The following is a 15495-nucleotide window of genomic DNA, read 5'->3' on the forward strand; positions in this document are numbered from 1 at the left end:
CTGGGCAGGGACTGCTAATTTAGGTCTGTACAGTGCCCAGGATAACAGGGCCCCAGTCTCAAGGCATCTAGGTGCTACTGTAATACGAATAACAATAGACCATCATCTACTGAAACCATACGACCCATCACTCTCACAGATCTTGGGAGACAGACCAGTCCTTGCTTACAGACAGCCCCCCAATCTGAAGCAAATACTCACCAGCAACCACACACCACACAACAGAACCACTAACCCAGGAACCTATCCTTGCAACAAAGCCCGTTGCCAACTCTGTCCACATATCTATTCAGGGGATACCATCATAGGGCCTAATCACATCAGCCACACTATCAGAGGCTCGTTCACCTGCGCATCTACCAATGTGATATATGCCATCATGTGCCAGCAATGCCCCTCTGCCATGTACATTGGCCAAACTGGACAGTCTCTACATAAAAGAATGAATGGACACAAACCAGACGTCAAGAATTATAACATTCAAAAACCAGTTGGAGAACACTTCAATCTCTCTGGTCACTGGATTACAGACCTAAGAGTGGCGATCCTTCAACAAAAAAGCTTCAAAAACAGACTCCAACGAGAGACTGCTGAATTGGAATTAATTTGCAAACTGGATACAATTAACTTAGGCTTGAATAGAGACTGGGAATGGATGAGTCATTACACAAAGTAAAACTATTTCCCCATGGTATTTCTCCCTCCCACCCCACCCCCCACTGTTCCTCTGGTATTCTTGTTAACTGCTGGAATTAGCCTACCTTGCTTGTCACCATGAAAGGTTTTCCTCCTTTTTCCCCCCCCTGCTGCTGGTGATGGCTTATCTTAAGTGATCACTCTCCTTACAGTGTGTATGATAAACCCATTGTTTCATGTTCTCTCGGTCGGGGGGTGTGTGTGTGTGTGTGTGTGTGTGTGTGTGTGTGTGTGTGTGTGTGTATATATATAAATCTCTCCTCTGTTTTATCCACCAAATGCATCCGATGAAGTGAGCTGTAGCTCACGAAAGCTTATGCTCTAATAAATTTGTTAGTCTCTAAGGTGCCACAAGTACTCCTTTTCTTTTTGCATATCTTATCCTGGAGTCCATCTGATCTACCAACTTCCTGCTGCAACTAGCTTCTTGTTCTAAGCTTGGAAGGGGACTTTCTGAGGTCCAGTTCCAGAGTGGGTAGTTATCCCAAGTTGATAAGAAGCCCTTGGTGCCAGGGACTGAGATGACCAGGAGGTTCCTCTCCAGCAACAGTGAGCTCTGTTTTAGTGCCAGAGACCAAGGGGTACCATCCTTTGCGTGTGTGAAACTCTCCCCAGCTCAGACAGGAGTGTCAGGATCAGCATTTGAGGGCCTCAGTTCAGTTCCTCCCATGTTGGAAGTGACAGCCAGTCTGTATCTAGTCCCTGAGCAATATTTTTGAATGCTGTGTACTTGCCTGAGCCTGAGATCTTGGGCAGTGATGGTGGCCAAGGAGAAAAAGCACTAGGCTGGAACTCCTTTGATTCACACAAGAATAGACACCATTCTCTGGAGTTTATTGGCATAGAAGGTTAGGGTTGGAAGAGACCTCAGGAGGTCATCTAGTCCAATCCCCTACTCAAAGCAGGACCAACTCCAACTAAACCATCCCAGCCAGGGCTTTGTCAAGCCAGGCCTTAAAAACCCTCTAAGGATGGAGATTCCACCACCTCCCTTGGTAACCCATTCCAGTGCTTCACTATCCTCCTAGTGAAAGTTTTCAGAGTAGCAGCCGTGTTAGTCTGTATTCGCAAAAAGAAAAGGAGTACTTGTTTGAGCATAAGCTTTCGTGAGCTACAGCTCACTTCATTGGATGAATTCAGTGGAAAATACAGTGGGGAGATTTATATACATAGAGAACATGAAACAGTGGGTGTTACCGTACACACTGTAACCAGAATGATCACTTAAGGTGAGCTATTACCAGTGTTTCCTAATATCCAACCTAGACCTCCCCCACTGCAACTTGAGACCATTGCTGCTTGTTCTGTCATCTGCCACCACTGAGAACAGCCTAGCTCCATCCTATTTGGAGGATCCTTGGCCATGTTGTAGATGAGGTCTGCCAGCTATCAAAATGTTGACAGTGACATCCAGGCCCAGTTGAATTGTTGTATCAGCTCACTGAGAGACAGTATAAAAGAATGTCCAATTCCCTCTGGTTCCCAGAGGTGGTCTAGAGCAGCGTTCCCTCTAAGTTTGTGCACCTGCGCAGACGCACAAGAGTCAATCAAGTACTGTGCATGTCAGGTGCCCTTCCCCCACCCCACCCCACCCCCTCCTGCCCTCTGCCTTGGAGCCTCTGGCCTTCTGCTCCCGGCAGCCTCCTGCTTGCTGTGCAGAGTGGGGGGAGCTGATGTCAGGATATCCCCCGCCCACCCAGGTACCACATCTCCGCAGGGGTGGGGGGGGACATGAGAGGGCTCAGAAGTGGGATGGAGCTGGCGGTGGTGCTGTGTCTGAACAAGCAGCCTTCAGACTAGTGAATGCTGACTTACTTAAAGGGGCAGCATGTGTCTGTCTCGCTCTCATACTGTGTCTCTCTCACCCACCTCCCAATACGTACTTGTATTATTGTTATTGTTACTACTTGGTATTTCCTGCAATGCGCACATATTCTCTGTAATTTTATTCTTTCAGAGTGCTGCTGTTTGAATTTTTTGACTGGTCTGTGCATTTCATATTTTTTGTTTCTCTCTTACTCGTAAATGTAATTCTTTTGAGTAGTGAGTTCTAAAAATGCCTAACCTGTCCTGGTTGGAGTAATTATCCGTATGGTAACTTTTTTAAAACATATATTATAGCTAGGTTTTTAGTTTCTACTGGTGGCACACATCTGCATATTACCTCAATATTGGTGCACAAAGCAAAATTCATTCTGCACATGGATGGAAAAAAATTAGAGGAAACATTTGAGGCACTCTCCCTTCTGTCTGTGGAGCTGCCCATTAGTTGCACTGAGCTAAAACAGCAAGCTTGATGGGACAGTCTTGAAAGATACTACTTTCATCTGTCTGTCTCATTTAATATACCGGGTTTGTGTAAGGTAAGAGCTTTGCTCCTAACACTGTAGCCTGCTATTTGGCCTTTCTGTGTGCCAGGGGTTTTCTCACAAATGCCTGGCTGTTAAGCTATGTGTGAGTTTTGTTGAGGTGGATGTGATGCCATCTCTACTTCCCATGCTCTAATGCACAGGTTTCCTAGCCTTCACTCACAGTGCAGTTGAACAAGTTTATGAAAGGATTGCTCTACCTGCTATTGGGGTTGCTTATGCGGAATAGCATTTCCTTGATAGTTGTGGCAAAGGAGACTAAATTCTCCTTGAGCATGTATGGGTTATGCTCTGGAGACCATGGTGGGATATGTTTGTTTGAGCTACACTTGTGGGTTTGGTGTAGGAATTTCCTCTGCTGTGGTGTTGGAATCTTATTCTCTCAAAGCTTGTGCAGTCAACAATTCAAACATTTTGTCAGACCATTCCCTCCGGGTGGCTGAACACCTGTCAAGTCATACAGCAATCGTGAAATATCATCTGTTTCATTTGGACAGTCTCAACACTGATCACCAGTCTTACCTTCATGTGCACCAAAAGTCTAAAACTTGTGGGTAGGTTTGGTCTCAGAGAGATGATTATTTAACGCCTTGTGGCCATGCAGAGTATAGATCCTGACTTTCTGGATATGAATGGGGCTTGGAGAAATGGACATGCTAGTGACCAGAAAGATGGAAATCAGAGACAACTTCAAACAGGAATTTGGGAAGATCACAGACAGGCCCTGGCTTTAGAATGTTTGTGTATTTGGTCATAGTTGCAACAGGAGGGAGGAAATGTGATGTTTAGTGGCTTACATCTCACCAGAAGCTGAATGAAATGTCATGGGATAAAGTAGGATAGTTTCAGTCAGAAAGCAGATATGATCTTAAAAAGAAAACTGCCGCAAACACTTTTTTCTTTAGCCTTGTATGTGGATCACAAGACACTTCTGCTTTTTTTTTCTCCTCCTCCCTCCAGAAAACATCCCAGAGAAGTGGACCCCAGAGGTGAAACATTTCTGCCCCAATGTGCCTATCATACTGGTAGGAAACAAGAAGGACTTAAGAAATGATGAGCACACACGACGGGAGCTGGCCAAAATGAAGCAGGCAAGTTTCTTTCTGCCCTTCTTACAGTAAAACATAAGTTTTTTTGTAATATGGCTAACGAGCACATTAACTCAGTGTCTGCACTGATTGGCAGCTTTCCCTGGACACCATCCCCACAGCACCACATCCTGGAACAAAGCTACTTGTCTCTTCATAGAGGAAGAAGTTAGATTCCTTTATCGCATTCCGTCTCCTCCACCCCTCTTCTCTGTGCTCCTGTTTCTTGCTAAGCTGATCTAGAGCAGGTCACCCTGGGTGTGTTTTGACTCAGCCCTGCAATGAAGTATCAGGAACAAGGTGATGATCTGTGGGAAATAGCTAAGTGGGGCTTATATTGAAATTGGAAAATGTTCAGAGCAATATAGATCATAGAGAACAGGCTGGAAATGACAGTTATTCAGGACAAAAAATTGAAAACCTCTTTTAGATGAAAAATAAACACAAAATCTGTTAAATGTTATGGTTGCATAGTTTAAATCAGAACTAGGTTGTTAAATACAGACGTTGAAGAGCCAAACGATGCTCAGTTGCAGTTGGATATTTTCTTTAGTAGCCTCTTATGAAGGATTTTGTCAGAGGCACTATATAATGCTTTCCTAACCTTGGGGCTTCCTAGCAGAAAAGGTCATTCTCAAAGAAATGAAGAATTTCTCTCTCATCAGTTAGACTATTGGTAGATGAATGCCCCAAATTGGAGGAGTAGTTCTAGAAGAGTTGGGAGTTCAGTGATGAGGCAAAATCAACACACCAAGCACATATGCAACAAAATAGATGCTTAAATTACCATGTAAGATACCATTTATCCAGTATTCAGAGTATACTCTCCCACAAAGAAACCATTGCACTGGACATGGTTTTAAATATTAACAACTCAAACAGCCTTGCTTTGGTTTGTTCATGAGTAAAGACAAAATGTGGTTCATTTTGAAATAATCCCCAACAGCAGCATACCAGGTCTAGTAAAAAGTAGTCATCCTTCAGCATGAGAATACCCTGCCCAAATAGGCAAACTTGACTGTCCTGGCATAAAGTTTCTTTTAAACAAAAAGTGACAAGGCAATTTTTGTAAATGTTGTGGGCATTGGTACTGCTATGGTAATGACTTGTAAAATTGCTTTTACTTCCCAAGTATCATTGTCATTGGTTCCATGACTTTTAAAATGCCAATGGCAACAGTTTGTTTGGTAACATATATTCCTCTGAAGCGTTTGCAACACAAATATTGACGCTTTTATACTGTGGCATGAGAATTGAACCCTGAATAAATGGACTATAAATAATTGACACTGACTGATCTAAACTGGGCTATCATTTTCATTGTCCAAAGTGTAAATAAATGAAGTGATGAGGTAAATGAGATTTTAAAAATTCTTCAGTAATGTGAGGTGTTGATATGTTACAACCTGTGGGAAGGAAAAAAAAATTTTAACATTATTTTCTGGATTAAAACCCAGTTTAATTAAGAATAAACTAGCATTTTAGATTTGAGATGGGATCTAAACAGAGTGTGTATTTTGCATTTCTGGCAAACCTGGAAGGCAATGAAAGGAATGATCTATTCAGGTACATTGTTGGACCCTACTAATTTGTTTTTACTATTGTATTGCACAGGAGCCAGTCAAACCTGAAGAAGGCAGAGACATGGCAAACCGCATTGGTGCATTCGGGTACATGGAGTGCTCTGCAAAGACCAAAGACGGCGTGAGGGAGGTTTTTGAAATGGCCACTAGAGCTGCTTTGCAAGCCCGGCGTGGCAAGAAAAAATCTGGCTGCCTTCTCTTGTAAAGCATGGCCAAGGGAAGATGGCCCAGGCAGCACCCTGCACTTGATTAATTTTGAAGTGCTGTTTATTAATCTTAGTGTATGATTACTGGCCTTTTTTCATTTATCTATAATAATTTACTTAAGAGATTTAAAAATGAAATCATCTTGCTATCAATATTTAGAAGCCAACTATGATTTTTATTACAGTCTGCATCAAATTCATCTGTGCACACAAGTAACGTCAACATTCCTTTAACAAATGTCTGCACATGCAGGATGTGCCAGGCGCTAATTGAAGACAATTCTCCAACTTCTTGCTTCTTTCTAGAAAGAGGGAAAAGCTGGTAACACTGAGAATTGGGCTGTAACTACTTTATAACTAGTGTCCCATTCAAATGGGGTACAAGAGCTACATGGCTGTATGTGGAGTCCAGAATAATGCCAGTGCTTTCACATTTTAGGGAGATTTCATTTTTCATGGCTTCGTAGGGTGTAAAACAATAGTTTGAAATTGTGACCGCCCTGAAATAAGAGTCCCATCAAGCTATGAAAAGTGACAGTCCTGTAGTTTCATGTTGGTTACCTTTTAGTTACCATGTAATTAGTGCCACTTAAATGTATGGTACCAAAAATAAATCTATATGCCCCAGCCACAATGTAGTATTTTTTGTATAATTGGATTTCCTAATACTGTTACTTGTAATCCCTGCATAAGGTGTTCTGGGTTTGTTTTGTTTTTAAGAAAGTTTATTTGAAAATAAAGTCCCGTTGAAAGCAGCTGATTCCTCTCCCACCTCCCTGTTTGTTTGTAAGTGTCTGGCCCATTTGTACGGTATAAATTCTAATCTCTGCACCCAGGAAGAGGGTTTTTTCTGTGATCTTCCAGCACCTGCCTTAGGAGCCAGGGAAAGGCAACCTGTTCACACTCAAGGCAACTGAACATTTCAGAAGCTTTAAGTTAACCTGCTGGACTCAGCTCAAGGCTATAAAAATGCAAGTTCTTTATGTATTGCTTGGTTACCACCTGGTGGCCAAACTCCCATCTGTGAACTTCTTGCTGATCTGCAGCCAACTAAACTCTTCTGTATTATTTCTTTTTTCCAACTACTAATAGAATAAAGGCAGTTTTCTAAGCTCCCGGTATCCTGGTGTTTGTGTTCCTCTTTGCACGGTATTTGTTATGCAGCTGCCCTGAAGCCCTGCATTTTACAGGCTCAGACAAAAATCTCATTTTGATAAAACTATGTTAGAAATTCACCTGGCACGTCCAGGCACTTGAATAACTTTAGCAGCAATGGATTCCATGCTGGTGCCTGCAGTAAATTCGGAGAGTGGCAGAACCCAACCATTGAATTCCAGCATCTTTTCCCTGCTCTCCGTGCCCAAAAATGAACTCTTTCCCCTTGAGGAATCTGTTGTGAAAGACCCTTCAAACTAGACCATCAGCTCCCAGACACTTGGCTGCTGCAACAGTTGAAGTTGACTTGCTTTCTTGTGCATGTGCGGAGAGTGTAGCAAAAGGTGATGTATCAGCAGGAGGAGGGGTGTTGGGTGCGCATGCTGCAGCAGCAGCATGCCTGAATGTTGTGTCAAATGTGTCTTGTGCTACCCACAGAATGTACTACTTATACCCAGGCAGTTTCCTTGGATGTTCCCTCTGCCTCTGGAGCATCTGAGCCATGTTTCCCTGGTTGGTAATGGTATGTGTGAGCTGTGTGCCCTGTGCCACAAAGGAGAGTGGATGCAGAACTTGTGCCATGCTCTTTGTATTCATATATGGACATGAGAGAGGTGGTATGTTTAAAACTGAACTCTAACCCAGTGTTAACAGGTGCTTTAAACCTTTAAAGTGTAAAAATCTCATTGAAAGAGCAAAACCCAAAGCAGAATGCAAACTTTCAGCAATTCTAACAGCACTCATGGTGGTTTTTGAAAAATATATTGATAATGAGAATAATTCAAAAATAACCAATTTTTTGTGTGGATTGTCTCATTTTTTCATTGTATGCCTCTTGCAACAAACCTAAAACACGTCTGGGCCTGGCCTTTGGTCATATTGCTGCTGCTCATGTGAGGATGCCTAGATATCAGTTATACTGTGGGAGTATTTGTTGATGGAGCATTGTATAACTTCTCCCTGATGGAAAACATGCACCAAGTTAAACCTGCCGAAGTCTAATTTAAGACAGACCGACTCTAACTCCTTCACCAACAATCCCTGTAGCCTAAGGAAAAGTTTCCTAAGCCAGGAAAGTGGAGAGCAGGAGTTCAAATCTAATCTTTTAGTGCTGTTTTAAATTCCCATGCAAATTAGTAAAGCAATAACCTGCCGTGTAGAAGACAGGGAAGAACTGCAGAACACTGCTTTCCCCCTCCTTCTCAAATTAGCGGAGAACTTGTGCAAGGTCACTGTGGCAAAGAACCCTAGTGTCTAACAGGAAAACCCCCCATCTCCTCTGCTGCATTGCACTGCCTTCAAGAATGACTATGCCAGTTTGGGGCTTCAGGGGATCCACCAAAATAAACTAGAGAGCAGGGCCAGCATTAGACTCACTGGGGCCCAGGGCAGAAAGCTGAAGCCCAAGCCCTTCCACCCCAGGCTGAAGCCTAAGCAACTTAACTTGCGGGGCCCCTGTGGTGTGAAGCCCTGCTTGCTACCCCCTAACAGCAGCCCTCGCTTTTAACCTATTGAAAAACAGTTGTGGCATGGATGGGTATGACATTTTTATTGCATGTTGGGAGGGAGGGGGGCCTCAAAGAAAAAGCTTGAGAGCTCCTGGTGTAACCCACTGGGGCGGTGTGAGTAAAATCCTCCTCCAGCGTCTGGTCTACAACGCGACTCAGGGTCGAAGCTAGGGATCTGAAGTGAAAGGATTCAAGCTGCTGTTGATCTATGTGGGAAAAGGGATGGTTGTGTGATCTACACAGTGAAAAACATTCACATGACTTCCCAATTATGTTTTCTGGTGATTCACTCCATGGTTTTCATATTTCAGTCATTTGCTTGTGCAACCCCCTGGTCACTGTGTACACGATGGTCCCCCTGTTCCAGACCACAGAGGAGGAGAGTTGGACTATTTTTAAGTTGAGTACAAGCTGCAAAGACTCATGCTTTTAGTGCTGGAGCTTATCGGTTCAATCCCTGGTGTTGGCTAAGCTGGCACTCATCGTATATTGATGTGTTCATAGGTTCAGAAGGGGTGACATAGCTAGGAGCCATTTCAGCAGTGCAGTTTCCTCCTCTGATTCCCAGGTGGGTGCAGCTCCCTTTCTCCCTGACTGAGGGGAGCTATGCACTGACACATGCCAAAGTCCTATGAAAAACTACGCTTGGAGCAAACACAAATGCCTTTTAGTCAGGTACAGTTGCATAAGACACACTCCTCTAACCCCAAACTGTAAGGGGAAAGACTTGTGGATTCTTCTTGACCTTCATATTGCCTACAACGCTGTCAATAACACACTCCAACATTCCCTAAGTCTTTTGTGACATCTCCAACCAATACATACCCCAGCTTCATCAAACCCTTCACAGCGACCTCGGCAGCATTAAGACAAAGTAAATTCCTAAATGCAGGGAATGTGAGACAGTCAGAGGTGCTGATCCTAACTGAAGCAAAGCAGATGATGTTGCCATTAAGATTTTTGTATGAGCATGCAAGTTAATGGTGCTGGGCTATGTGTTATTTCTTATTTCCCTGTTGAAAGGTTTTGGGTGGAAAAAGGAGACATGCTGAAATCAAAAGGCCAACAAATTTAAATGTGATAAAAGGTTACAGAGACAGGACTGAACCTTGTCGCAACTAAATAGTATTGATACCAAGAGCTTAGTTGGGGTAAAAAAAAAAAAAAATCTCTTGGTTTTTATGCTAGAGCTAGTTCTGTATTTGGAACAAAGCAGCAGGATCTATCCATCCCAGAGGATGATGTGGATAGAACAGAAAATTTGCCATCTGTAACAAAGAAAGATGTGAGGCAGCATCAGCTAAACTCAAACTTTTTCAAATTAACAAGCCCAGATAATATGCACCCAAGAGTCTTGAAATAGCTGAGAAGTGCTCTTAACCATTGCTGTTTAAAAAATAATAAATCTTGGAAAAGAAGGGAAATGGCAAAGGATTAGAGGACTGGCAATGTTGTTCCAATATTTTAAAAAGGGATGCCCTTGGGACCTACAGCCTGCTTAGCCTGACAGCAATCCTGGATAAAATAATGGAAGAATTAATGTGGGTCTTTATTTTTAACCTCTAATTCTTTGATAATGCCAGTCAGCTTGGTTTCATGGAAGTTAAGGCTTGTCAAATAAATCCTTTGTCCTTTTTGATAGAATTACAGATCTGATTGATAAAGGCAACTGCGATGATGCAATATACGTGGGTTTCTCCAAGGCATTTGACTTGGTACCACATAACATTTGATTTAAAAAACTTGTATTTTTGGAATAAACAAGGCATTAAAAACTGGCTCTCAGCTCTCAAAATGTAGTTAGTAATGGGGGGTATCAATAAGTGGAGCTGTTTCTAGCAGAATTCTGTAGGGATTAGTTCAATACTATTTAATTTTTATTAAAGATCTAGATGCTTAATGCACCCATGTATTCACACCCTGCACACCACTGTAATGCTCTTTGTACAAAATATGCCTTGTGAGGTATCATTTGAAAACTAATAACTCACTGCTCAATAATGTGGTGAAATGTGTATAACAACATTAAATCTATGAACATATGCTGAAATTATGACTGAAATGTGTTTACGAGACAAGTCTGGGAAGGAGGTAAACCTGTTCCTCCAGGACTAGCTGTTGCCTCAAGCCAGGTGTCATCAAAGTTGATTGGCAATCACCAGTCAAGTGGCTGTTCTTGGTCAACAGCAGGGAGGAGGAACAGCTCAATCTGCATTTTAGCAAACACCAACAGGAACTCTCCATCATGAGACTCCACCTCTCTGTCATCACAGTGAAAAGGAACTTAACTAGGGGTGACCCTCAGGAAAATGCATTTCAAAGAATGGCTAGACTATAAAAGTGAGCAGCAAAAATGCCCTAGGTATTTTTTCTTTCTCTCCTTATTGCTATCCCGCTCCCTCTTTCACCTAAGAAAACACAGGAACGAGCCTCTGGATTTTGGAAGGGGTTTTGAAGTGAGAATATTGTCTGCCCTGTTGCTGGGACTATGGGGTGAGGATTTTAACCTTGAACTAAGTCTAGTTAAGTTTTAGCGGCTAGAATGTGTTTTAGCTTTATTTCATTCATAAGCACTTCTGACTTGAATACCTTATTTGTACTTATTAAAAATCTCTCTTGTTGTAATTTAAACTTACTTAAGCCAGTGCTATCTTTAAACTGAAACTGTTGGGGTTACTCTAGTTAAAGTAGCAAACTCTTTGTATATTATAATAGAATATCAGGGTTGGAGGGGACCTTAGGAGGTCATCTAGTCCAATCTCCTGCTCAAAGCAGAACCAGCACCAACAAAATCATCCCAACTAGGGTTTTGTCAAGCCTGACCTTAAAAACTTCTAAGGAAGATGATTCCACCACCTCCCTAGGTAATCCATTTCAGTGCTTCACCACCATCCTAGTGAGGAAGTGTTTCCTAATATCTAACCTAAACCTCCCCCACTGCAATTTGAAATCATTACTCCTGGTTCTGTCATCTACTACCACTGAGAACAGTCTAGATCCATCCTCTTTGGAATCCCCTTTCATGTAGTTGAGAGTAGATATCAAATCCCCCCCTCATTCTTCTTTTCTGCAGACTAAATAATCCTGGTTCTCTCAACCTCTCCTCATAAATCATGTGCTCCAGCCCCCTAATCATTTTTGTTGCCCTCTGCTGGACTCTTTCCAATTTTTCCCCATCCTTTCTGTAGTGGGGGGCCCAAAACTGGACACAGTACTCCAGATGAGGCATCACCAATGCCAAATAGAGGGGAATGATCATGTTCCTCTATCTGCTGGCAATGCCCCTACTTATACAGCCCAAAATGCTGTTAGCCTTCTTGGCAACAAGGGCACACTGTTGACTCATATCCAGCTTCTCATCCGCTGTAACCCCTAGGTCCTTTTCTGCAGAATTGCTGCCTAGTCACTTGGTCCCTAGTCTGTAGCAGTGCATGGGATTCTTCTGTCCTAAGTCAGGACTCTGCACTTGTCCTTGTTGAACCTCATTAGATTTCTTTTGTCCCAGTCCTCTAATTTGTCTAGGTCCCTCTGTATCCTATCCCTACCCTCCAGTCTGTCTACCATTCCTCCCAGTTTAGTTCATCTGCAAACTTGCTGAGGGTGCAATCCATGCTGTCCTCCAGATCATTGGTCAGTTCAATATCTTCATTAATCTTTGGGGAGCACTCTGCTTGATACCGGCTGACAACTAGACATGGAGCTATTGATCACCCCTTACAGGGGCAATGGCCCTATAATATCTGAATTGGCCAGGAGAGGGCTGGGCTATGCAGAACACACATTTTGGAGATTATTCAGGACTGGGAGTGTGTTGGGGTCACCACTATCCAAGTATTAACCCCAGATAAGAACATGAGGTGAACTGATGTCCTAAGTTCTATAACCAAAAGTTCCTTTTCTGTGCCTCTCTGCTCCCTCACCACACCCCACTCAGAGTGGCTGTCCTTGGTCAGAGAAGACCCAGGGTTTATAGATTCATAGATACTAAGGTCAGAAGGGACCATTCTGATCATCTAGTCCGACCTCCTGCACAGCGCAGGCCACAGAATCTCACCCACCCACTCCTATGAAAAACCTCACCCATGTCTGAGCTATTGAAGTCCTTAAATCATGGTTCAAAGACTTCAAGGAGCAGAGAAGCCTCCCTCAAGTCAACCATGCCCCATGCTACAGAGGAAGGCGAAAAACCTCCAGGGCCTCTCCAATGTGCCCTGGAAGAAAATTCCTTCCCGACCCCAAATATGGCAATCAGCTAAACCCTGAGCATATGGGCAAGATTCACCAGCCAGATACCCAGGAAAGAATTTTCTATAGTAACTCAGATCCCATCCATCTAATATCCCATCTCAGGGGATTTGGCCTATTTACCCTGAATATTTAAAGATCAATTACTTAGCAAAATCCCATTATCCCATCATACCATCTCCTCCATAAACTTATCGAGTAGAATCTTAAAGCCAGATAGATCTTTTGCCCCCCACTGCTTCCCTTGGAAGGCTATTCCAAAACTTCACTCCTCTGATGGTTAGAAACCTTCGTCTGATTTCAAGTCTAAACTTCCTGGTGGCCAGTTTATACCCATTTGTTCTTGTGTCCACATTGGTGCTGAGCTGAAATAATTCCTCTCCCTCTCCTGTATTTATCCCTCTGATATATTTATAGAGAGCAATCATATCTCCCCTCAACCTTTTAGTTAGGCTAAACAAGCCAAGCTCCTTAAGTCTCCTTCATAAGAGAAGTTTTTCATTCCTCGGATCATCCTAGTAGCCCTTCTCTGTACCTGCTCCAGTTTGAATTCAACCTTTTTAAACATGGGAGACCAGAACTGCACACAGTATTCTAGGTGAGGTCTCACCAGTGCCTTGTATAACGGTACTAAAACCTCCTTATCCCTACTGGAAATGCCTCTCCTGATGCATCCCAAAACCGCATTAGCTTTTTTCACAGCCATATCACATTGGCAGCTCATAGTCATCCTATGATCAACCAATACTCCAAGGTCTTTCTCCTCTTCCGTTACTTCTAATTGATCCGTCCCCAATTTATAGCTAAAATTCTTGTTATTAATCCCTAAATGCATAACCTTACACTTCTCACTATTAAATTTCATCCTATTACTATTACTCCAGTTTACAAGGTCATCCAGATCCTCCTGTATAATATCCCGATCCTTCTCCGAATTGGCAATACCTCCCAGCTTTGTATCATCTGCAAACTTTATTAGCACACTCCCACTTTTTGTGCCAAGGTCAGTAATAAAAAGATTAAATAAGATTGGTCCCAAAACCGATCCCTGAGGAACTCCACTGGTAACCTCCCTCCAACCTGACAGTTCGCCTTTCAGTAGGACCCGTTGCAGTCTCCCCTTTAACCAATTCCTTATCCACCTTTTGATGTTCATACTGATCCCCATCTTCTCCAATTTAACTAATAATTCCCCATGTGGCACGGTATCAAACGCCTTACTGAAATCTAGGTAAATTAGATCCACTGCATTTCCTTTATCTAAAAAATCTGTTACTTTTTCAAAAAAGGAGATTAGGTTGGTTTGGCACGATCTACTTTTTGTAAAACCATGTTGTATTTTGTCCCATTTACCATTGACTTCAATGTCCTTAACTAATTTCTCCTTCAAAATTTTTTCCAGGACCTTGCATACTACAGATGTCAAACTAACTGGCCTGTAGTTACCCGGATCACTTTTTTTTCCTTTCTTAAAAATAGGAACTATATTAGCAATTCTCCAATCATTCGGTACTATTCCTCAGTTTACAGATTCATTAAAAATTCTTGCTAATGGGCTTGCAATTTCAGGTGCCAATTCCTTTAATATTCTTGGATGAAGATTATCTGGGCCCCCTGATTTAGTCCCATTAAGCTGTTTCAGTTTCCCTTCTACCTCTGATATGGTAATATCTACCTCTATATCCTCCTTCCCATTTGTCATGCTACCATTATCCCCAAGATCCTCTTTAGCCTTATTAAAGACTGAAGCAAAGTATTTGTTTAGATATTGGGCCATGCCTAGATTATCTTTAACCTCCACTCCATCTTCAGTGTTAAGCGGCCCCACTTTTTCCTTTTTAGTTTTCTTCTTATTTATATGGCTATAAAACCTTTTACTATTGGTTTTAATTCCCTTTGCAAGGTCCAACTCTACTCGACTTTTAGCCTGTCTCACTTGATCCCTACATGTTCTGACCTCAATTAGGTAGCTTTCCTTGCTGATCCCTCCCATCTTCCACTCCCTGTATGCTTTCTGCTTCTTCTTAATCACCTCTCTAAGATGCTTGCTCATCCAGCTTGGTCTACAACTCCTTCCTATGAATTTTTTCCCCTTTCTTGGGATACAGGCTTCCGATAGCTTCTGCAGTTTTGATTTAAAGTAATCCCAGGCCTCCTCTACCTTTAGATCCATAAGTTCTTCAGTCCAATCCACTTCCCTAACTAATTTCCTTAATTTTTGAAAGTCAGCCCTTTTGAAATCAAAAACCCTAGTTGCAGATTTATTTTTGTTAATCCTTCCATTTAGTTTGAACTGAATTAGCTCATGATCACTTGAGCCAAGATTGTCCCCTACAACCATTTCTTCTATGAGGTCCTCGCTACTCACCAAAATTAAATCTAAAATGGCATCCCCTCTAGTCGGTTCAGCAACTACTTGATGAAGGAATCCATCAGCTATCGCATCTAGGAAAATCTGAGCCCTATTATTATTACTAGCACGGGTCCTCCAGTCTATATCTGGGAAGTTAAAGTCTCCCATGATCATGCAGTTTCCATTAGTATTTACATTATTAAAGACATTAAAAAGGGCTGTATCCATATCCAAATTAGATCCCGGAGGTCTATAGCACACCCCAAGCACTATCATAGGAGAGGCTTTACTA

General features: G+C 42.4%; 1 protein-coding gene across 3 annotated transcripts in view; it reads left to right on the forward strand.

Annotated features, from left to right (window-relative positions):
• RHOA (ras homolog family member A) overlaps positions 1 to 7063 on the forward strand; it is a 63324-nt gene extending 56261 nt beyond the window's left edge. For all 3 annotated transcript variants that reach the window (XM_038409700.2, XM_043518403.1, XM_043518404.1), the window contains 2 exons: positions 4026 to 4156; positions 5768 to 7063. In XM_038409700.2, coding sequence (XP_038265628.1) covers positions 4026 to 4156; positions 5768 to 5941 — 305 coding nt within the window. In that variant the 3' untranslated portion in view covers positions 5942 to 7063. The remainder of the gene's footprint in view (positions 1 to 4025; positions 4157 to 5767) is intronic.
• The last annotated feature ends 8432 nt before the right edge of the window (positions 7064 to 15495 follow it).

Source organism: Dermochelys coriacea, chromosome 7 (genome assembly GCF_009764565.3).
Source record: "Dermochelys coriacea isolate rDerCor1 chromosome 7, rDerCor1.pri.v4, whole genome shotgun sequence".
NCBI classification, from domain to species: domain Eukaryota; kingdom Metazoa; phylum Chordata; order Testudines; family Dermochelyidae; genus Dermochelys; species Dermochelys coriacea.